The sequence below is a fragment of the Myxocyprinus asiaticus genome, chromosome 30 (assembly GCF_019703515.2).
Source record: "Myxocyprinus asiaticus isolate MX2 ecotype Aquarium Trade chromosome 30, UBuf_Myxa_2, whole genome shotgun sequence".
Taxonomy (NCBI): Eukaryota; Metazoa; Chordata; class Actinopteri; order Cypriniformes; family Catostomidae; genus Myxocyprinus; species Myxocyprinus asiaticus.
In genome coordinates, this window is record NC_059373.1 from 22,257,243 (window position 1) to 22,279,586 (window position 22,344).

The following is a 22,344-nucleotide window of genomic DNA, read 5'->3' on the forward strand; positions in this document are numbered from 1 at the left end:
GACTAAAAACAAAATGATTTTCATTTCGGTTCGTTCTGTGCATAAACTGTGTTTTTTCGTTCCAGTTCATAAGTTCTCCAGCCTCCTTTCCAAATGTAACTGGTTATATATTTTATAACAAAATAAAAGAATGGTTAAAAACATTATTTTTAATATGACAGTACTCTGCACTAAGGGGTGGGTAAAATAACAATTGCAGTGTTGCCAGATCTTGCAAGAGAAACAAGCAAACTGGTCTGGAAAAACAAGCCCAAATTAAGCCACCTGCCTCACCAAAATAAGTGAAAATGAGCAAAAAAAACAAAAAAAAATCCTATGTGCGGATTTGTCATCATAGAAATCATAACAGCATACAGTTAATTAACAGTTAAATATAATTTTAATGACAGACCTGCTTCTCAGTCAAAACCTGACAGCATCAAATCTGCATTAATGCATCATATCTAACAATAATTCAGTGAAGACTTAGAAACAACTGAGAAATCTACTTTTTACCTTTTATAATGTTTTCTTTTTATCTGGATTAGCTGTGCATGTATATGCAGTATTTATACATAGTTGTTAAAAAGGTCTTCATTCAGAGAATGCGACATCCACAATGGGCAGCTGAAATGTGTGATGCAGCAGTTTCCTTCAGGATCAAAGGACATGTTTCACCGTTTTCAGGCAACATGAAGTGGTGTAATTTCAAAAATGTACTGTGATAAACCCTTTAGTCTTTAGTTTAATGAAAAATTATCGGAAAGAAAAAAAGAAAAAAACTGTTATAACTGGTTACCAACATTTAAAAATAACGTTTTCCTTGCGGAACAGTTGAAAATGACTATGTTCCTGTTTTCGGTTACGTTCTGCTAAAATTTGGTTTGTTTTCGGTTTTCATTCCTTGAACCGTTTTTAGTCCCTGGTTGTGATGTTATTATCTTGTTTGTTATGTATAGTGGATGTCTCTCAGTGCTGTTGTTTTGACAGGGTGTTCCTGGTGCAGTTGGTCCAGAGGGGCTTGCAGGGGAACCGGGCCGCCCAGGGATTCCTGGACTACCAGGAGTTGGCAAACCAGGACCACCAGTAGGAACTTATTATTCGTCATTTAAACTTTGAGCTTACATGTTTACAGTATTTCCAGATAATTTAAGGTTTTATATTGAAGTTTTAAAACCTTTTTGCGGTCTTAAAATTTTATGTATTCTTCAGTGCACCATTCTTTTTTTGGGGGGGGGGTTGAATGCCCAATTCCCAATGCGCTCTAAGTCCTTGTGGTGGCGTAGTGACTTGCCTCAATCCGGGTGGCGGAGGACGAATCTCAGTTGCCTCCGCGTCTGAGACTGTCAATCCACGCATCTTATCATGTGGCTTGTTGAGTGCGTTACCGCAGAGACATAGCTCGTGTGGAGGCTCACGCTATTCTCAGCGGCATCCACGCACAACTCACCACGCGCCCCATCGAGAGCGAGAGCCACATTATAGTGACCGCGAGGAGGTTAACCCAACGTGACTCTACCTACCCTAGCAACCGGGCCAATTGGTTGCTTTGGAAGCCTGACTTGAGTCACTCAGCATGCCCTGGACTTGAACTTTTGATTCCAGGTGTGGTAGTCAGCATCTTTACTTGCTGAGCTACCCAGGCCCCCAGTGTACCATTCTTGAGGTTATTTGATAGGAAATCGAATCGACCTCCCAAAAGTGTGTTAAATTACGCTGTAACAGTTAAAGGACTGGCAAGGAGGACGCGGGAACTGGACGAACCATCAAAGTAATATTTAATGAAAACTTAAACAAAAAGACAAACATAAACACACACATGGCAGCTGCATGTGGCTCTCTCTCTCCCCCTAACTGCCACACCTGGCTCTTCTTTATCCCTCTCCTAGGCTGATTAGTCCGATTGGGGGCCGGGCGTGCGCAGTCACGGCCCGGCCCCACCCTCCTCCTCATCACATACACCAAAATAACTACTTTAAAGGATAAGAGAACTACATCTGCAGAGACAAATTCTGGAATAACAAGATTTACACATTTAAATTTCATCACAAAATTTCATCAAATTTAATTTAGATTAAGAGTTACAGTATGTTTAGAAGAGCATACTACTCTCTCTACTATTTCTTTAGATGTTAGAAGTTACAACTATTTCAGTAGTATGCATTATATATACTTTCCATATTACTTTTATACTACACTTGCCAACATGTGCAGAATGCAAAAGATCACACTACTGAATCCAAAAATGCTCAACTTGATCTTCCATTTCCAGTGTGACAAATGAACCAGATGCAATTAATATAATATAATGTAATATAAACAATATAAAAGAGTTAGCATAATTCTACTCTTTTAATAATTAAAAAATAGAATTAAAAATGCAAAATAACTATACTGAGATGATAACAGGACATGCAATGTGATGATGTCATGTGGCAACAACGTAGTGACATAATAAAACATAATACTGTTTAAAACTTTTACTGTTGCATAATATACTCTGTTATACATACTTAAAAAAAAAAATAAAAAAATAAAAATAGTAGAAAGTATACAGCACGCTTGAATTCCATTCTGAATTAAATGAGTTTGTAGTCTCTGTTTACCTCCAGCTCCAAAACATTTGTGTTCTTATCTCACAGGGGCCCCCTGGTGGACCTGCAGGATCAAAAGGGGACAAAGTAAGTGTACTATTACAGTTTTCATTAGTTATTATTGACTGGGATTGACACTAAGTGGACATGCTGATAACATGATATTACTGTACACTTATTTTAATTTGACATTAAGAAAACACTTTCTCACAATGTATAGGGGGATTCTGGCATTCCTGGTAAAGATGGAAGTCCTGGAGAACCTGTAAGTGCATCTTACCTCATTTAACCTATAGGAAATTTTCAATTTTAAACGATGTAGTTGTTACAGTAACCCAGACTCGAAGATGGTGGTGAACCCAAAAGCAGGTATTTATTTGAACAAACACAAACACAGACAGCAAATGGCAGGTGAGTGGTGAATGAGCAGATTGGTTCAGGAACAGACAACAGTACTTGGAGGTTATTTTATTTGGAGGTAGAAGTATTACTTGGGTTGGATTATAACACCAAGGGAAGGAGACACAGGAGAGGAGGCTTGGAACAAATTTCGGAATAGCGCTGGAGCGGAATCGTTGAGGGAGCATGCTTGAATGGTGTCTGAAGAGTCAGGTAAGTAGAAGGTAAGTGAGTCTGTATACTGCTATGATACCAGACAAAGTGGAGTGTTATATAGAGGAGCTGATTGACACGGTGATTGGAGACAGGTGCGGGTGATCAGTATTTGGGGGAGCGGGAAGTTTGAGTGTTTGAGGTGGGAAGGTCAGGTGGATCTGTGACATTACCACCCCCCCCCCCACGGACCGCTCCTGAGGGACGAGCCTCCCGACGCCATGGCTTGACCCCGTCCACGAGGAGCTGGACGGTCTGGGTGAGTGTCGTGGAAGTTAGTGAGTAGGGTCGGGTCCAGAATGTCGTCTCAGTGTACCCATGATCTTTCTTCAGTACCATAGCCCTCCCAGTCTAAAAGGTACTCGAGGTGACTCCTGCGGCGTCGGGAGTCCAGGATGTCATGAACTGCGTTAGCGGCTGGGGGGGGGGGGGGTCGTCAGCTGGATCAGGTTCTGAGGGGTGAGGAGAGAGATGGATAGTGAGGTTTCAGGAGGGAGACGTGGAAAGTTGGGTGAATGCGGTATTTGGGGGGAAGTTGGAGTTGGTAGGTGACTGGATTAATTTGTTTAGTGATAGTGAAGGGACCAATGTAATGAGGACTTAGCATTTTGCATGGTAGGCACAGCCGGATGTCCTTAGTGAAGAGCCAAACCTTCTGCCCGGGTTGGTAACTGGGGGTTGACGATCTCCGGGCATCGGCAAGGATCTTCTGGTGGCGCACAGCCCTCTGCAGGTGAAGGTGGGCTAAGTCCCAGACCCTCTCGCTCTCTCTAAACCAATGGTTGACCAATGGGACATCAGATGGCTCTCTGGACCAGGGAAAAAGAGGAGGTTGGTAGCCGGGTGTTAAGTTGGTGGAGGGTTGACGTAAGGAATTCTGTGCGTACTCTGCCCAGGACAGAAAATGACTCCAACAGTTCTGGTGGCGATGACAGAAGGTTTGAAGGAAACGGCTGATCTCCTGAATTTTCCTCTCAGTCTGCTCGTTGCTCTGAGGATGATACCCGGAAGAGAGGCTGATGGTTACTCCCGTGATGGAAAAGAAAGCTCTCCAGACTCTGGAAATAAACTGGGGACCTCTGTCTGAGATGATATCTGCGGGAATCCCATAGTTTCAGAACACATGGTTGAAGAGGGCTTCAGTGGTTTCAAGGGCAGTGGGAAGACCCTTGAGGGGTATCAACATGCAGGCTTTGGAGAAGTGGTCAATGACCACCAAAACACAGGTGAATCCCTCAGAGGATGGCAGGTCCGTGATAAAGTCGACCCCAAGGTGTGACCAGGGTTGGCGTGGTATGGCTAACAGAAGGAGATTGCCAGTTGGTAGATGTCGAGGAGTTCGGGACATGGCACATTCTGGGCATCCCTGGATGAACCTTCTGACATCTTTGTCCATGCGCGGCCACCAGAACCGGTCCTGGATAAGCGAGAGGGTCCTATTGGTCCCAGGGTGGCCAGTGCCCAAGGAGGAGTGGACGGAGTCAATGAGTGCTAAATGTTGAGAGGATGGTACAAAGGTTCTTTTGGCGGGACAGCCCAGCGGAGCAGGTTCAGTGGTGGTGGCGGCATCAGAGATTCTATCCTCCAGGGACCATTGGATAGGGCTTACAATTATGTGAGGAGGAAAGATATTGTCCAACTTCTCAGGGCTTTCCTCTGGAGTGTAAGGTCGGGAAAGGGCATTCACCTTGATGTTCTTGTTCCCCAGACGATAGGAGATGGTGGAACTGAAGCGTGTAAAGAAGAGGGCCCAACGTGCTTGGCGAGGATTTAGATGACGAGCCTGCTGAAGGTACTCGAGGCTCTTGTGGTCTGTTAGTATCTGGAAGGGGTGTTGGGCCCCCTCTAGCCAATGCCGCAACTCTTCCAGGGCCAACTTTACAGCCAAGAGCTCCCGGTTTCCGATGTCATAATTTTGAGAGTTTTCGAGAGAAGGCACATGGATGGAGCTTAGATCGTTTCCCATGCTGCTGAGAAAGCACGGCTCCTACTCCGTTATTGGAGGCATCTACTTCAACCACAAAAGGCTTACTAGGATCGGGGTGGATGAGACGTGGAGCAGGCCTCCTTCAGATGTTGAAAGGTGTAGGAAGCCTCGGAATTCCAGGTCAGAGATTTAGGCTTGGATAGGAGAAGAGATGTTAAGGGCTGTGAGGGAGCTGTAATTCCTGATAAAGCGACGATAGAAGTTGGCGAAACACAAGAAGCGTTGGTGTTCCTTGATGGTAGTAGGAGTGGACCAGGATCCACAGCCTCTACCTTCCCCTCGTCCATCTGGATACCCTCAGGGCTGATGTTGTAACCTAGGAACTGGAGGGATGACTGATGAAAGAAACATTTCTTAGCCTTGAGGTACAGATGGTATTCCCTCAGCTTTTCCAACACTAGCGCGATGTGTTGACAATGGTCGGTCTTGTTCCAGGAGTACACCAGAATGTCATAGATGTAAACGAGGACAAATTGATGGAGGTACTCACGAAACACCTCATTCATGAAGCACTGGAACATGGAGGGGGCCTTGAACAGGCCATACGGCATCACCCGGTACTCGTAGTGGCCGGTTGGAGTTACAAAGGTGGTCTTCCATTAATCTCCCCTCCGGATTCAAATGAGGTTATACGTGCTGCGCAGGTCCAGCTTGGTCTCAACAGTTCCAAGGCAGCCGGCATGAGGGGAAGTGGATATCAGATCTTTACCGTTACCTTGTTGAGGGAGCAGTAATCATTACAGGGCTGGAGACCTCCATCCTTCTTCTCCACGAAGAAAAAGCTCAAAGCAGCAGGGGATGTGGAAGGCCAGATGTAGCCTTGGTTGAGAGCCTCCTCGATGTACTCCTCCATGGCCTTCTGTTCAGGGATGGAGAGAGGATATATTTTGCCACGGGGCACTGGCTCAATGGGGAGAAGGTCTATCAATCGTACAGTCCCAAGGTCAGTGAGGAGGAAGTTGTGAGGCACGGAGTTGGCAGAAGACATCCTGGAAGTGGGAGTAACAAGATGGGATTTCCACAGAGGTGGAGTGGATAGGACTCTCGATGGAGGTGGAGTTGAGACAGAGAGGAGAAGATTCCTTTGGCGATAGTCAAGGGCCTTGGAATGGGAAGATTGGGGAACAGGTAATAAAGCATTGGGAGCCCCACTTCAAGATGTTGCCAGAAGAAAAGGAAATGATGGGGGAATGCAGTTCGAGCCATGGGTGTCCCAAAACGATGTCAGCGGTGGAGTTCTCCAAAACCAGGAGGGTGATTGTTTCATGGTGCAGGCACCCGACTTGGAGCGTCACGGGACCCACACAATGACGAATCACACCTCTGCCGATGGGTTTGCCAATAATGGAGTGGATTTTTAGGTTCAGCTGACATGGCCGCGGATGGAGCTGGAGTTGGTGACAGAGCGCATCTGAGATGAAGTTGCCAGCTGACCCAGAGTCGAGGAGTGCGAGTACTGTAAGGGAAAAGTTGGGAGCAGTAAGCATCACACTGGTAGACAAGGGAGAGGAACAAACTTTAGAGTAAGTAACATGACTCACCAGTGGGTGCGGAGGATGAATGGGACAAGCCGAGATGACGTGTCCCTTACCACCACAGTACAGGCACAACCGCTGGGTCAGGAAGCATCCATCTGCATAGGCTCCCCGCCTGGTTCTGAAAATTGGATTGAGGGTGATCATGCAGGAACAGGCGAAGACTGCAAGGAGGACACTTCATTGAGGCAGGGCTTCATTCGGTTGGCGACTCGGATGGAAAGTTGGATGAAGCGTTCGAGACCCATGGTGTCATCAAATGAAGAGAGATGCAGCCGCAACATTGGGTCGAGCCCCTGACGGTAAGTGGTGAATAGAGCAGTCTCATTCCATCCACTGGAGGCTGCTAGGGTGCGGAATTTGAGAGTGTAATCTTGGACGGAGACTTTACCTTGATGAAGATTATAGAGTTGTTCACCAGCAGAAGTATCACCCGCAGGGTGTCCAAAAACCTCTCTGAAGTGTCGAGTGAAGCTTTCAAAAGTTTGAGTAACGGGGCTGTTTTGCTCCCAACATGGTTGGGCCCACTGCAGTGCTCGTTCAGAGAGCAAGTTGATGATATACGCCACCTTAGACCACTCTGTGGGGAATAGATGCGGCTGCATCTCTAGGGCGAGCAAACAAAAGTAAAAAGCCGCCGCAGTTCTCCGCTGATCCGGAGTATGGTGCTGGATTGACCAAGGGACTGGCAGAATTGACCGGTGAAGAAATTGCGGAAGTGTTGTTCGAGATCGGCGGGGCAGTGGGGTTAGATGAGGTGGTTAGTGCTCGACAGAGTGTGTCAACCAGCTCCTGGATGGGATCCGGACCTGCTGGGTTCATGATTCTTGTTGGTCTGGTATCCTGTTACAGTAACCCAAACTTGAAGATGGTGGTGAACCCAAAAGCAGGTATTTATTTGAACAAACACCAACACAGACAGCAAATGGCAGGTGAGTGGTGAATGAGCAGATTGGTTCAGGAACAGACAACAGTACTTGATGGAGGTTATTGTATTTGCAGGTAGAAGTATTACTTGGGTTGGAGGAAAACACCAATGGAAGGAGACGCAGAAGAGGAGACTTGGAACAAATTTCGGAATAGCACTGGAGAGGAATCGCTGAGGGAGCACGCTGGAATGGCGTCTGAAGAGTCAGGTAAGTAGAAGGTAAGTGAGTCTGTATACTGCTATGATACCAGACAAAGACTGAAGGGAGAGTGGAGTGTTATATAGAGGAGCTGATTGACACGGTGATTGGAGACAGATGCGGGTGATCAGTATTCAGGGGAGCGGGAAGGTTGAGTGTTTGTGGCAGGAAGGTCAGGTGGATCTGTGACAGTAGTGTGCTAAATTAAGAACAAAGAACCTGATTATCCTGATTTAAATATCACCATCTTTATTATTCTATCACTGTAAGAAACTAAATGTGCTTGCTATTATCAGCACCATAATTAGTTTTATTACCAATGCAGCTATCAACACATAATTTGCATTTACAACTCAATAAGCTTTTGCAGTGGTAATCTTCATGCGTACCCAATAACGTGTTTTGTTTTCACTGACAGGGTCCGAGAGGAACTTGGGGCCCAAAAGGCGAGAAGGTAAACTAAAGCTGATGCAATGTGAATTTCATGTACTACAGAAAAATTGTCTCTCCTGAAGTCTAAAGTGAATGTTTTGAATCTACTCAAAATTCACTGAAAGTGGTATGAACTGTAAATTGCTGCCTGAGTGTGCATTAGATGCTTTATTTGAATGATTAATGTCTTTCTTTGGTCAGGGAGAATCATGTGAACCATGTCCAGTGGTTTCTTTAGACTCTACAGGCAACACTGTGGCCCTTGAGGGCAAGCAGGGGCCAAAAGGAGAACCAGGGGCCCCAGGCATAGGAGAACATGGTCCACCGGTGAGGTTATGTTGAAACCAACTCTGGTACAGCTTGAACTACGCCCCCCTAACCCCCCCCCCCCAAAAAAAATGTGTGGAATAAATGTTTGAAGACAGTTTTCAAGACTGTAGCATTGTGGAACTACTTTTAACACATAATACCCAAATTTTATTTGAGTGTTTTCTGCTGCATGGTAGACGCGTTATCATTGGAAAACAAACCCACTGATGATGCTATTCACCTCAGTGGGTCTGCCATATTTATATTTGCTCTATAAAATAAGCTAACAATCAGCAAGCTCTTTTTACATAGCTATTGTTGTATTGAATGAGTAATGCTGTCCCTATTCTACTACACTCTTATAGAGAACAGATATTCTATCATGCGTCTTTATAGCTTCAGGGACCATAACACTCTTCCATCATCCATGAAATCCAGACAGATTTTTTCTCTCAAAGTTTAGACCATTTTCCTCTGTTAGCAGGGTCAGATTCCATTTCACTTTTAAACTAAAGGCTTTTCTATCTTTTTAGCCCATTAAAAGTTCTCTTCTCTTTTCTTCAGAGTTAGATGGATAAATTCTGACATAAATGATTATATGCGGTGCACAATAAAGCACTTGTTCGCCTTTCTCTGTAAAGATTTCCAATACCATCACAATCTATTCCTCATACCTAGTGATAGGACAAAGAGGGAGAGCATATAGAATGAAGTGAAGTGACAGGGTGAAAATGTAGGACATCTGCAGTGGGGCAGTTGCGCTAAGTTAGGATGACCTTAGTGTTATGATTAGAGAGACTGATAGTGATATATTTATCTGCTTCTCCTTTCATAGGGTCCTCCAGGACTAGATGGCAAAGCAGGAGAAAAGGTTTGTGTTACTGATGATAATTACGTTGTATTGTTTAGGATCCAATATAACGGTATAACACATATGGATGATTAGAGTGAGTATATCATACAGGTAATTGGTGGTGCTTGCTAAGGCAAGCATTACTATTATTGGTGTTGGGATTGTGTCAGGAACAAACCTTTCACCCTCAAAGCCTCAACCATAAGTATTAAACGTTTGTGCAAAACTCATACATACATACATAATATATAAAATCATGCGGCTTGGAGATTTGCGCTGTTACTTTTTGAAGCAATCAGACTTGTAAAATTTCCCTGGGGTGGATGAAAAAAATAAATAAATAAATAAATAAAATAAATCCCATAGACTTACAGTGAAGAAAGGATCCAAGTCATATAGACTGCAGCAGTCGGTTCTGGAAGTAAAAATCATTCATTTTTTTCATAGACAAATTAATTTTTAGTGATAAACCTTTAAAGACAGACAGTCGATGGTGTATGCTTCTGTTGAAGCCATCAATCAGCATTATTTCAACATAATTTGTTAAAAATAATGCTTAATAGTGGAATTTCCACAAACCATGATCATGAAGGGGGAAAAATCCACCAATTAGACAATCGTGGCCAAAAGCTCCTCAGCAACCACCCACTTCTATGATGCACCGTGGTGATGCAATCAAGTCAAGTCTCCTTACCAGGGTTGTCAAGTGTTTTTCAAGTGTTTTTCCCACGGAATTGGGCTACTTTTAAACTGTTTCCGCGGGACGACTTTTTGTTCTACGGGTTGAAGGTTTGACAATGACGCATTTAAATGAGGGCTCTGGCTTTGCACTGGCTCGTGTAATTGTTAATTCTCTAAAATCATGCAACGTGCAAAGGCCTCGAACTGTGTAGAGTTGCTATTGTGCTCGCTAATAGAGCACATACTGTACAGAGCGCATGCAGACACAGACTCTCTCGAGTGCACTTTCCTCTCTTGTGAGTAGCGCTGGGCAGTTTGCGGATCATTCAAAAATGGTTGATTCATTCTGATGTTTCAAAACGATTCACAGCAACGGACATCACAACGTTACAAGAGCGAGGACATTGGAGAGTGCGCTTATTGTCTCTGATTTTGCCCATGTTTTTTGATTGCTGTTTTTCACTCTGCATGCACATGTTTGCCAACCAAATGAAAAGAGTGTGATCATTTTAATCAAGCGAATGAATGATCAGTATCTGATTATCTGAATACTGTAACATCACACCCAACAACCTGACACTGAATGGACACAATAAAGAGAAAATGTGAATAACCCAAGGGCAGTGAAATTAACAAAAGCTCTTTGTTTTACATAAAAATGACTATTATAGTTATAGTATACTGTGTTTAATAAACTAAGTATGTATAAGGTTTCATTATCGTCATTATCATTATCCCAAAAAATTACATTTATTAAAAAAACGATTTTGATGTTATGATGCTTGGTGATGAAAAGTGTCCTGTGTTTTATGTTATTAACAGTGAAGTTATTGGAAATATTAAATATGCTATGTATAAAAAAAGAAATTATCGTTTTTCATACTCATTCTCTTAAAAAGGCTATCTGTGCATCTCTAGTATTATGAATATTTGAATTAAATGTTTGAATTCAATATTCATATGAAATGCAGTATATCCAGTTGAAATCATATGACATCTACAGAAGCATTTTCAACTGATGACCTCAGAGTCCATTGCTTTGAAAAGTGCAGTACAGTTTATTAGCTATTTATTATTTATAAAAATGGTCTCAAATTGGTGTTTACTTCTGGAATTCTTATGATGCTTTGCATTTGTGCTCACTACTATGCCTACAAATTAAGGGAAATTGCAAAGTTGACAATAGGGACTTTAAAAATAAAAAAATGTGTATAAGGTTTGGGAGTGGCATATATTGAGTTTTGATATTGGGCTAGTTTTTGGGCTAGTTTTAGAGGTTATGGGGCTAGTTTTGATTGGCTATTGGGCTGGTTTTGTCACAGAGACCTGGCAACCCTGCTCCTTAAACTCTCAAAAATTACTTATATACAGTATTTGTATGTATTTGAATATTTTGCAATAAACTTAAAATATATTGATTCCATACTTGTAATCAGTAACTTTAAATAAATATTTTTCCATGTTTTTTTATCGATTATGCCATGGAATTGTCATGGAATTCATGGCATTGCTGTACACAGTACACAGTCTTGCAGAGGTGGGTAGAGTAGCCAAAAACTTTACTCAAGTAAAAGTATAATTACAAAAAAAAAAAAAAAAATGAATCAAGTAGAAGTAAAAGTAATAATGTTAAAAATTACTCAAGTGGGGGCCTGGGTAGCTCAGCGAGTATTGACGCTGACTACCACCCATGGAGTCCCGAGTTCAAATCCAGGGCATGCTGAGTGACTCCAGCCAGGTCTCCTAAGCAACCAAATTGGCCTGGTTGCTAGGGAGGGTAGAGTCACATGGGGTAACCTCCTCGTGGTCACTATAATGTGGTTCACTCTCGGTGGGGCGCATGGTGAGTTGTGCATGGATGCCGTGGAGAATAGCATGAAGCCTCCACACACATGTCTCTGCAGTAACACGCTCAACAAGCCATGTGATAAGATGCGTGGATTGACAGTCTCAGACACGGAGGCAACTGAGATTCGTCCTCTGCCACCCGGATTGAGGCAAGTCACTACGCCACCACGAGGACTTAGAGTGCATTGGGAATTGGGCATTCCAAATTGGAGAGAAAAAGGGGAGAAAATTTTTTTTTTTTAAATAAAATAAATAATAATAATAATTACTCGAGTAAGAGTAAGAAAGTATCCAATAAAAAGAATACTCAAGTAGTGAGTAACTAGTTACTTTTATTACATTACTACATAATGGATGTTTACTCTCCTATATTCCAGTACATGATACACATTTAACATGCATTAAAGAATAATTAATAATAATAATAATACTTGTAATGTTATTGTTAATAATGGAAATTGTCATCATTCACCACCATGTTGTTCCAAACCCATATGACTTATTTCTTCCATGCATCAAATTAAAGGGATAGTTCACCAAAAAATTTAAAGGCTCTAATTTTCTAACCCTCATGCTATCTCAGATGTGTATGACTTTCTTTCTTTTGCAGAACACAAATGAAGATTTTTTAGAAGAATATCTCAGCTTTGTTGGTCCATACAATGCAAGTGAATGGTGACCAGAACTTTGAAGCTCAAAAAGCACATAGTGGCAGCATAAAAGTAATTCATATGACTCCAGTGATTTTCAGAAGCAATATGATAGGTGTGGGTGAGAAACAGATAAACTTTATAATATATAAAGTCATTTTTTTACTATTAATTATCCTGCTTGACCAGTAGGTGGCAATATGCACAAAGAACTGAATCACCAAAAACTCAAGAAGAATGTGAAAGTGGAGATTTATTAGTAAAAAAGGATTTAAATATTGATCTGTTTCTCACCCACACTTATCATATCCCTTCTGAAGACAGTGTCATTTGAATTCCTTTAATGCTTCCTTTATGTGCTTTCTGAGCTTCAAAATTTTGGTACCCATTCACTTACATTCTAGTATAAACTAACAGAGCTGAGATAGTCTTCAAAAAATCTTTGTGCTCAGCAGAAGAAGTAAAAACACATCTGGGATGGCATGAGGATGAGTAAATGATGTGAGAATTTTCAATTTTGGAAATATTATTCCTATACGGAGATGTTAGACAGAATGCTAACCTTAATCATCATTTACTTTCACTGCATGTTTTTTTCCCACTCCATATTTTGAAAAGGAATGGTGACAGAGACTGTCAGTCTCTAACATTCTATCTAACATTGTTTGGGATCCACAAAAAGTTTCATGGGGTTGGAAGAACATGAGGGCAGGGAAATTATGATATAATATTAATTAAAGGCTGAACTATCACTTTAAGGATGCTTCTCAGATTCGGACGAATCTGTCAATTGGAAGAGAAGTTTGGAAATCTTTTTCTAGTAATTATTATGGTGAAAAACATGAACAGTGTCTCACAGTCCCAAATAATATATGTTTAATTATACACCGAAGAAAGATCATGTTTTATTCATGTCTTCTGTCATTATTTGACAGCTTTTTACGTCCTGTGTGAGTTTAGTTCAGTGATGGTTCATCATTGTCAGTGTTGAAAGAATTTAGATAATTAGTTCTGTACACTAAGGGTAAATTGCACCTTATCTCTGTGTTTTGAAGCGTGTTGTCCATAAGACAAAGCCGCCCGCATCTGTCAAACGCTGTGCATGCGCCAACCTTGCACTTGCAGAAATGCACACAATCGCAGATGTATACAAGGATTTATACAGTAGGCACTGATACTGTATGTTGCAGTGCTGATATAAAAATGCAAACTTAGAAACTGAGGTCATAAGAGCCCATAGTTACAGATTCACGCTGAAAATGAATGAGTTTCACCATGACACAGACAAGCCCACATTATCACAATCTCTAAAACATACCTCAACGTGTTTTCTTAAGTTGGAGCTGCAGTTTTAATCTTGAAATATATCGTTGTCTTGGTGTAAAACGAAGGCACTGTATAGAGTGAAGAAATGTTTGTTTTGTGCGCTTTCTGCTGTAGTGTTGAATGCGACTCGAGTGACAGCGTGCAGCTGTGAAGTGCTGCTGTTGTAAGAGTCCCGTTCAAAAATCTCAATAAATGACGCATTTATTAACACTTATTAAATTAAAATCAGTAATGAAATGACAGGAACGCTACCCACTGTAATGAAGTAAGAGTAAAAAAAAAAAACAATTCAGAAATTTTCTTAAGTGTTAAAAGTACCCACCATAAATCATACTCATAAAAGTAAATTTTTCCAAAAAGTTACTCAGGTAAATGTAACAGACTAAGTGTAGCGTGTTTCTACCCACCTCTGCAGTCTTGTACCTTTGTCTTTTTGTACAATTTTCAAATACTCTTTTGCAAGGTTTGTAATGTTGTGATTCACCTCAGAGCTGGTCGGTTTAGAACTCTTTTATGAAGGATTTTATGAAATCCCTGTAAAATAAATTAATTGGAAAAATACTTGTATTGTATTGTACATGTACATGTACTATATGCATTATTTTTATTTTTGGACTGGGGATGGAGATTTGAGTTTTCAAAGTATGTTAATATTTTATTAAAAAAAAATAAAAATCAAATCAAGCAAAATCAATTTGAACCATTTAATACAAAACAAAAAAGCAAAATGTAACGAAATGCAAGTTATTTTCATGGACAGTGGTTACCTTGTTTTGTACTGAAAGAGATGCACTGACAAATGACTATTAAATGACTTATTTGACCCTGGACTATTTATATTCTGAATCTGGGAAATATTTTACCAGTGCAATCCAAAGTACACAACATGACCACACACACTTAGACAAACAAATAGGCCTTTAAGTTTATGTCATCAGCTGCTTCCAGTTGGAGAGCATTTCTACAAAATCAGATATTGTGTATTGTGACAATGACAGCTCATTGCAGTATGTATTCCAGACTAAATTCCTGCCCGCTTTTCAAATTCAGTGTGCTGAAGTGTGCCATTTTTTACAATCTGTCTCTCACACGTCGTGATGTGATTCTTTCACAGGGGGAGCCAGGAGCGAACGGGACCAAAGGGGAAAAGGTGAGTCTGTATTTTGGCAGGTTTTAGGGAGGGACATGATACATCTCTCCATTGGTAACAAAGTACTTGGGATTGTTACTTAAAGGGCTAGTTGACCTAAAGATTCTATATATATATATATATGTGTATATAGCATATATAATTTACTTACCCTCATCTCATTTCAACATACACGTTGTGACCCAAATGACGATAGAAACCACTTTAGAAAGAGATGCATTTAAAGAAATCTTAGATTTTAATCGGGTTTAAAAATATTGGATTTCATTTTGTTTTTTTGCTGCTAAGACTGTAAAATAATAACAATAATACTGATACACCACAAAATCCTCTCTGAACAAAGTCAAAGTTTTGCCATCTATGTTTCTTTGTTTTTTAGGGTGAACCCTGTACAGGCTGCCCTGTCATTGGAGATCTTCCTGCAGGTCTTCTGAATCAGGCTAAGAAGGGAGAGAAGGGAGATACAGGCGTTGGACAGAAAGGAGAGCAGGTGAATGTGTTAGAGTTGGAACTTGAAAGCTCATTAATGACTAAAAAAAACTTCCACATCACTTCCTCCTACTTCCTCCTAGTCATTCCCTGCACTGTAATAAATCACAATGCAAACACAAAAGTGTTTGATATCCATATCTGTGTTTACGCATGAGTTTGCAGGGATGCATATATTGGCTAGTGCATAATCTCAGACAGCCCTGATCTGTGTAACTCCACACGTTTGGCTCAAAAATAAGCCTCAGGCACAAATGCTTTAAAAAATTAATGTAACGACAGATTGGGGAATTAATCAGCCAAGGCTAGCTTTCATTTTATGTTTGATAAACAAGGGAATATGCGCTGATCTTTCTCCGCTTCCTCTGTTTCTCCTTTTCTCTCTCCATTTTTTTTGTTGTTGTTTTTTTACCTAATATTCTTGCTCACATATACAGGGAGAGCCCGGTCAAAGTGGCCTTGCTGGATTGAAAGGGGAAAAGGTAAACTAAGCAGAGCACTCTAGAAACCGTCTGATTCTGAAGGATTTACTGTATATTTGGTCTGATATTTCTACCATTTCAGTGACTTCATGCTTGACGATGATAGATAAATACAATTAATACAGTACCTGTCAAAACTTTGGACACACTTGAATGTATGTTTTTCATGATGTTAAAGACATTTTGATCTAAAAGCATATGTCTAAATACTTGAAATTAGTTTTAAAAACAAATATGAATTGTGCATGAAGATTAAATGAATGAGTTTGGCCGGAGAATAAAGGAAAAGCAGCCAACAAGTGTCCAGCTTACATGGGAACACCTTCAATACTTTTTAAAAAGCATCCCAATTTGCTACCTTGTGAAGTTGGTTAAGAGAATGCCCAGGGTGTGCAGAACTGTATTTAGGCAAACAATGGCTACTTTGAAAAATCTAAAATATTATGTAAGGCTTACTTAACATTTTTGGTCACTGCTTAAATCCCACTGTATGTAATCCCCACTGTATGTAAATATATATATATATATATACAGCTCTGGAAAAAATTAAGAGACCACTTCAAAATGTATAGGTATGTGTTTGAGTAAAATGAACATTTTTGTTTTATTCTATAAAGTACTGACAACATTTCTCCCAAATTCCAAATAAAAATATTGTCATGTAGAGTATTTATTTGCAGAAAATGATAACAGGTAAAAAAAAAAAAAAGATGCAGTGTTTTCAGACCTCGAATAAAGCAAAGAAAACAAGTTCATATTCATTTTTAAACAACACAATACTAACGTTTTAACTTAGTAAGAGTTCAGAAATCAATATTTGGTGGAATAACCCTGATTTTCATTCACAGCTTTCATGCATCTTGGCATGCTCTCTACCAGTCTTTCACATTGCTGTTGGGTGATTTTATGCCACTCTTGCTGCAAACATTCAAGCAGCTCTGCTTTGTTTGATGGCTTGTGGCCATTCATCTTCCTCTTGATCACATTCCAGAGATTTTCAATGGGGTTCAGGTCTGGAGGGGCTGGCCATGGGCTGGCCATTGGGCTGGACATGACCCCCAGATCATCACCGATCCTCCACCAAATTTCACAGTGAGTGTGAGACACTGTGGCTTGAAGGCCTCTCCAGGTCTCCATCTAACCATTAGATGACCAGGTGGAGGATCAGTGATGATCTGGGTGTGCTTCAGCAAGGCTGGGATCTGACATATTCGTCTTTGTGAAGGACGCATGAATCAAGCCACGTACAAGGTTATCCTGGAAGAAAACCTGCTTCTTTCTGCTCTGACAATGTTCCCCAACTCTGAGGATTGGTTTTTCCAGCAGGACAATGCTCCATGCCACACAGCCAGGTCAGTCAAGGTGTGGATGGAGAACCACCGGATCAAGACCCTGTCATGGCCAGCCCAATCTCCAGACCTGAACCCCATTGGAAATCTTTGGAATGTGATCAAGAGGAAGATGGATGGCCACAAGCCATCAAACAAAGCCAAGCTGCTTGAAGTTTTGCACCAGGAGTGGCATAAAGTCACCCAACAGCAATATGAAAGACTGGTAGAGAACATGCCTAGACATATGAAAGCTGTGATTGAAAATAAGGGTTATTCCACCAAATATTGATTTCTGAACTCTTCCTAAGTTAAAACGTTAGTATTGTGTTGTTAAAAATGAATATGAACTTGTTTTCTTTGCATTATTCGAGGTCTGAAAACACTGCATCTTTTTTTTCTTTCTTTTTTTTTTTTTTTAACCAGATGTCATTTTCTACAAATAAATGCTCTAAATGACAATATTTTTATTTGGGAGAAATGTTGTCAGTACTTTATAGAAAAAAAACAAAAATGTTCATTTTACTCAAACACATACCTATAAATAGTAAATCCAGAGAAACTGATAATTTTGCAGTGGTGTCTTATTTATTTTATTTTTTTTCCAGAGCTATATATATACAGCTCTGGAAAAAAATAAGACAGAGTTTGTAGCGTATTTATCCTCTAAGTAAAATTTACTAAACAATTCTTACAGTATAAGAGGATGTGTGAAATGTTCTGCTTACATTTTTTTAAGTAAATTAGTAAAGGATACAATTAGGTGCCGACAATAGTTCTAATTGTGCATCCATCTGTCTATCAGCCTGTCTCACACTTTTGACGTTCTTTTGGTTATAGGGTAATGCTGGCAGCAGAGGACCTGAGGGAAAAACTGTGAGTTACCATTATTTATTTTTTGTTCTACACTAATAATTCATCCCTCTGCTTGAATCTGTGGTTTTTCACTGACTAATATGATTAATATGATCATGGTAATGTTTTTTTAGGGCAAACCAGGTCCAAGAGGGCAAAGTGGAAAGGATGGACAGAAAGGAGCTATGGTGATTAAGCTTAACTAAAAGTTTTTTTTTTTTTTTTTGCCTGCGCATATTGTTGTGCACTGCATAAGTTAGCCCGCATAATTCTATTCCTTGTTTGGATAGACATGACATTAGGGGACAAAGCACATTTACAGAGACAGTTTCCATGGTCATAGAAATCCAGAAAGTATCAGAAAATTAAAAAATAGGGGTTTGCAGGCCTGGGTAAGTTATTGAAATGAAAAATGTTTTCAAAGTCATGACATTTTTCATAATGTCCTTACATTTTGTAGTTTTACTCTGCTCTACTTTCTATTGACTAGATATTGTTCCTTTGTTAGTGCTTATGTAGTAAAACTTGCAAACCTGCATGATTGCATCAGTCTGTCCCTTGAGACCCATCTTTCATTTTTACAATAATAATTATAATAATTAAAATCATATTAATTCAAAAGATTGTTATCTGACATAAAAATGGAAATCAGCCTTTGCAATCTCTATATACTGGGAGAGAAAAAAAATCCTTTATCAGTTATTATAAACGATTGGAATGTTCATGAAAAATTCAGGGAATGTATTGGTCAAGAAGTGAGGGAACCCTGTACAGGTCAGCCAGAGCATTTACCATTATCTAACTGAAGGGACATGTTGGATATATAGAACTGCATATTTATATGTAATAATTATATATTATTATTACATTCATACAGGGTGATCCTGGACAACCCGGTATTGGGTCATCTGGTCCAAAAGGTGAAAAGGTGAGTGAACATTTTTCTGTGGTTGTAAAACTATGAATCTCTTATTTGTTAACGGTGCATGGGTGTGTTTACATGGGAAATGCTCTGTATCTCAGGGAGAGTCATGTGGTGTGTGCCAAACCAATCTCTCTGAGGTGGGAGGAGGCCCATCTACAATAAAGGTTGCAGGGGAACCTGGCCCACCAGGACCACCAGGGCCACCAGGAGGAGTCGTTGAGGGCAAGCAGGTAAGTCTGACTCTCTTATACTTACTCTATATAGGGGGATGTTCTTGATGATGGTATGTTGCTGCTTGATCTCAGTGTACCTGTGCAGTTTTGAAATTGATGAGCCCAAAACTCACTGACCTTGCTTTCAATGTCGTTGTATCTACAGGGGCCACCAGGACTTCAGGGGTTTAAAGGACAGAAAGTAATTTATTTATTTATTTATTATTATTATTATTATTATTATTATTATTATTATTATTATTTTACTCTTATTATTATTCAAGTTATGCAAAAAGTAGGAGCCACACAGTATGGGTGATTTTCTAGACATCCAGAATATATTTTTATGTCAATATCAGGGTGATCAGGGTCTACAGGGTGACTCAGGTGTTGCTGGGACACCTGGAGCCCCAGGACTTCAGGGTGAACCAGGAAGAAATGGCCTTGATGGACTAAAAGGAGAAAAGGTCAGTGTTTGATGTGGCAGTGGTTCTCGACTGGTGGGTCACAACCAAAAAAGGGTCACAGGTCTGTTCTGAAAGGGCCACGGACAACAGAAAAAAAAAAAGGCAGATGCTATTCGCACTCTGATGCAAATAATGGTATATGCTATTTACACCCCAGTACAAATAGTGACAGATATTATTTTCACCCCAACCCTGGTGCAAATAATGGTAGATAATAACTGAACCCTGGTGCAAATAGTGTCAAATACTATTTGCACCCATATTAAATACTAACATACAGTATGGGCATCACTGCACTGTGTTTATTGTGTTTATTTAGAGTCCCACAGACACACTACTTTGACACCTACCCCTAAACCTAACCCTAAACTTACCTTGGTTTTACTGCAGTAACCAGTTTCACCATGGTATTTTTTATAAATTTACAGTAACAACAGAATTAACCATGGATACTATATTACCACCATATTACTGTACTAACAACATGGTTAATTGTATTAACCCTTAAACGCATATCTCGGGCCTCATTCCACTCCCGTAACTCATCTATTTGAGAGTTGTGCCCACACCTCTTTAGTATTCCTCAGTCTATCTCTTATAAATAGCGTAACACAAAAAATACAAAAAAAAAAAAAAAAAAAAAAAAAAACATAATATGCATGCAATTTCTTACTCAAGGTGGCGCTGTTGTTTCAGTGATTTACATTTGACATTACTATTTGACGAAGAAACAACATTGAAGTAAACTACAACATGTATTTACTGTACACTAATATGCAAGTACAGCATGATATGATGTCATTTGAGTGTACTACTGAAATAATGTTGTGCATCTATTTAGTCTTAACAAGTGCCTGTAAAAATACACATAAGATACACATAAACTATACATAAATTAAACATAGATTACACATGTGTTGATTATGTGTTATGTGTAGCTCAATATGTGTTTGACAGCCAGTTGCATCTCATGAAATTTCAGTGTGAAAATAATTAATACTGTTCTTGATTTGTCCTGATTTGTTGCAGTATCTCTTTAAGTGACGAAAAATAAAACATAAAAATATATCCAAATATATTTTATTTTATTGTTTTCTAATTGTCTTAAAATTATTTTTAAAATGTTACACTATCTGGGCATTTTGGACATCCAGTTTTGATAGATATACGTACCAGGTCTCTAAAGACCCGAATATGTAAGAGTGTTTGGGAAAATTACCATGCATTTAAGGGTAAAAACTATGATATCTGCCAAAAATCATTTATTTACAATAATACAATTTACTACAATATTAGTAATACAATGATGCAATCAACACACAAGTGATGCCGAGCCGTGGGAGGGAACTAGTGTGATGTTCTCTGCACTCCTCGACATTCACCGTGACCAAATCACTGTGATGAAATCAACATTTATATTCACTGTTATCTATTATTTTAAGTAGTTTTAAAGGAAATATTAAGAGTAAATCGGATGGGAAAAAGAGTGGGACAAAAGGTGGACTTGAACCGCGGTCGCTAGGACAACACCCCACGCCAATGCAGCAACATCTGCTGTCTAGTTTGTCGTATATTTCTGTGGTTCCACCAGACTACTGGGGTGCAAATAGCTGCACTGTGTGGCAGATGCTATTTACACCAGGGTGCAAATAGACACTCTGTATAATACAATGTAACTAACTATATAATCATATGGTAGTTAGGATTGCAAAATGAATAGGCTTAGCTTTTAAAATGGAGGATAAAGCACATATTTTTTACCTTTTTGTTGGTGACGAAAGGCCACACATTCAATCAAAAGCTTCACTATTTTAAAAACATTTTAATCTGTCACTTTTTAAAATGGCTAATAATAATACAATATTTTACCAAGTGCTTGTTACACATGTTGATTGCTGGTAAATCACACTAATGCTGTTGTTTATGCATTTATACAATTTTCAATTGTCCTATTCAACCTATGTCATATCAATAATGTTGCATATTGTTTGGCCTATAAAGTTCATGGTTATATAAATGGATTCCAATTTTTGATATATTTTTGTAAAATTAAAAATTTTTGTTATTTGTTTTGTCACCACTTGATGCCCAGTGTAAAATCTGGATCGTGAAGCAAAACCATTAGAGAACATACATACTGCCAAGATCAGTTACACTGTAGTAAATTACTCTCCTTCTCAGCATATTAAAATATGAATTCTTCATGTTGATATAATTGATTGCATCTTTAGAAAAAGGTATTGTAAGCATTGGCAAATATATCTTCCCAGATCAGAGCTTTCTAGTCTTGACCATCTGTATGAACTGGATTTCTGCTACCCTGCTTTTTCCCCTCTCTTATTGAATGTGTGCGTGTGTGTCTTTGTCGCCAGGGAGATGCGTGTGACAGCTGTCCATCACTCCCTGAAGGAAACGGCAATGTAGTTGGCTTACCAGGACTCAAGGGAGAGAGAGGAGAGCCAGGTTTGCCAGGGGAGGGCAGAGAAGGGGAACGGGTAAGAGT

General features: G+C 39.9%; 1 protein-coding gene across 4 annotated transcripts in view; it reads left to right on the forward strand.

The window, feature by feature from the left end:
• Nucleotides 1-22,344, forward strand: part of col16a1 (collagen, type XVI, alpha 1) — a 113,826-nt gene that overhangs the window by 55,227 nt on the left and 36,255 nt on the right. For all 4 annotated transcript variants that reach the window (XM_051663565.1, XM_051663567.1, XM_051663566.1 and 1 more), the window contains 16 exons: nucleotides 970-1,065; nucleotides 2,622-2,660; nucleotides 2,794-2,838; nucleotides 8,253-8,288; nucleotides 8,468-8,593; nucleotides 9,411-9,446; nucleotides 15,048-15,083; nucleotides 15,463-15,573; nucleotides 16,010-16,054; nucleotides 18,223-18,258; nucleotides 18,372-18,425; nucleotides 19,115-19,165; nucleotides 19,261-19,392; nucleotides 19,541-19,576; nucleotides 19,734-19,841; nucleotides 22,214-22,336. In XM_051663565.1, coding sequence (XP_051519525.1) covers nucleotides 970-1,065; nucleotides 2,622-2,660; nucleotides 2,794-2,838; nucleotides 8,253-8,288; nucleotides 8,468-8,593; nucleotides 9,411-9,446; nucleotides 15,048-15,083; nucleotides 15,463-15,573; nucleotides 16,010-16,054; nucleotides 18,223-18,258; nucleotides 18,372-18,425; nucleotides 19,115-19,165; nucleotides 19,261-19,392; nucleotides 19,541-19,576; nucleotides 19,734-19,841; nucleotides 22,214-22,336 — 1,110 coding nt within the window. The remainder of the gene's footprint in view (nucleotides 1-969; nucleotides 1,066-2,621; nucleotides 2,661-2,793; nucleotides 2,839-8,252; nucleotides 8,289-8,467; nucleotides 8,594-9,410; nucleotides 9,447-15,047; nucleotides 15,084-15,462; nucleotides 15,574-16,009; nucleotides 16,055-18,222; nucleotides 18,259-18,371; nucleotides 18,426-19,114; nucleotides 19,166-19,260; nucleotides 19,393-19,540; nucleotides 19,577-19,733; nucleotides 19,842-22,213; nucleotides 22,337-22,344) is intronic.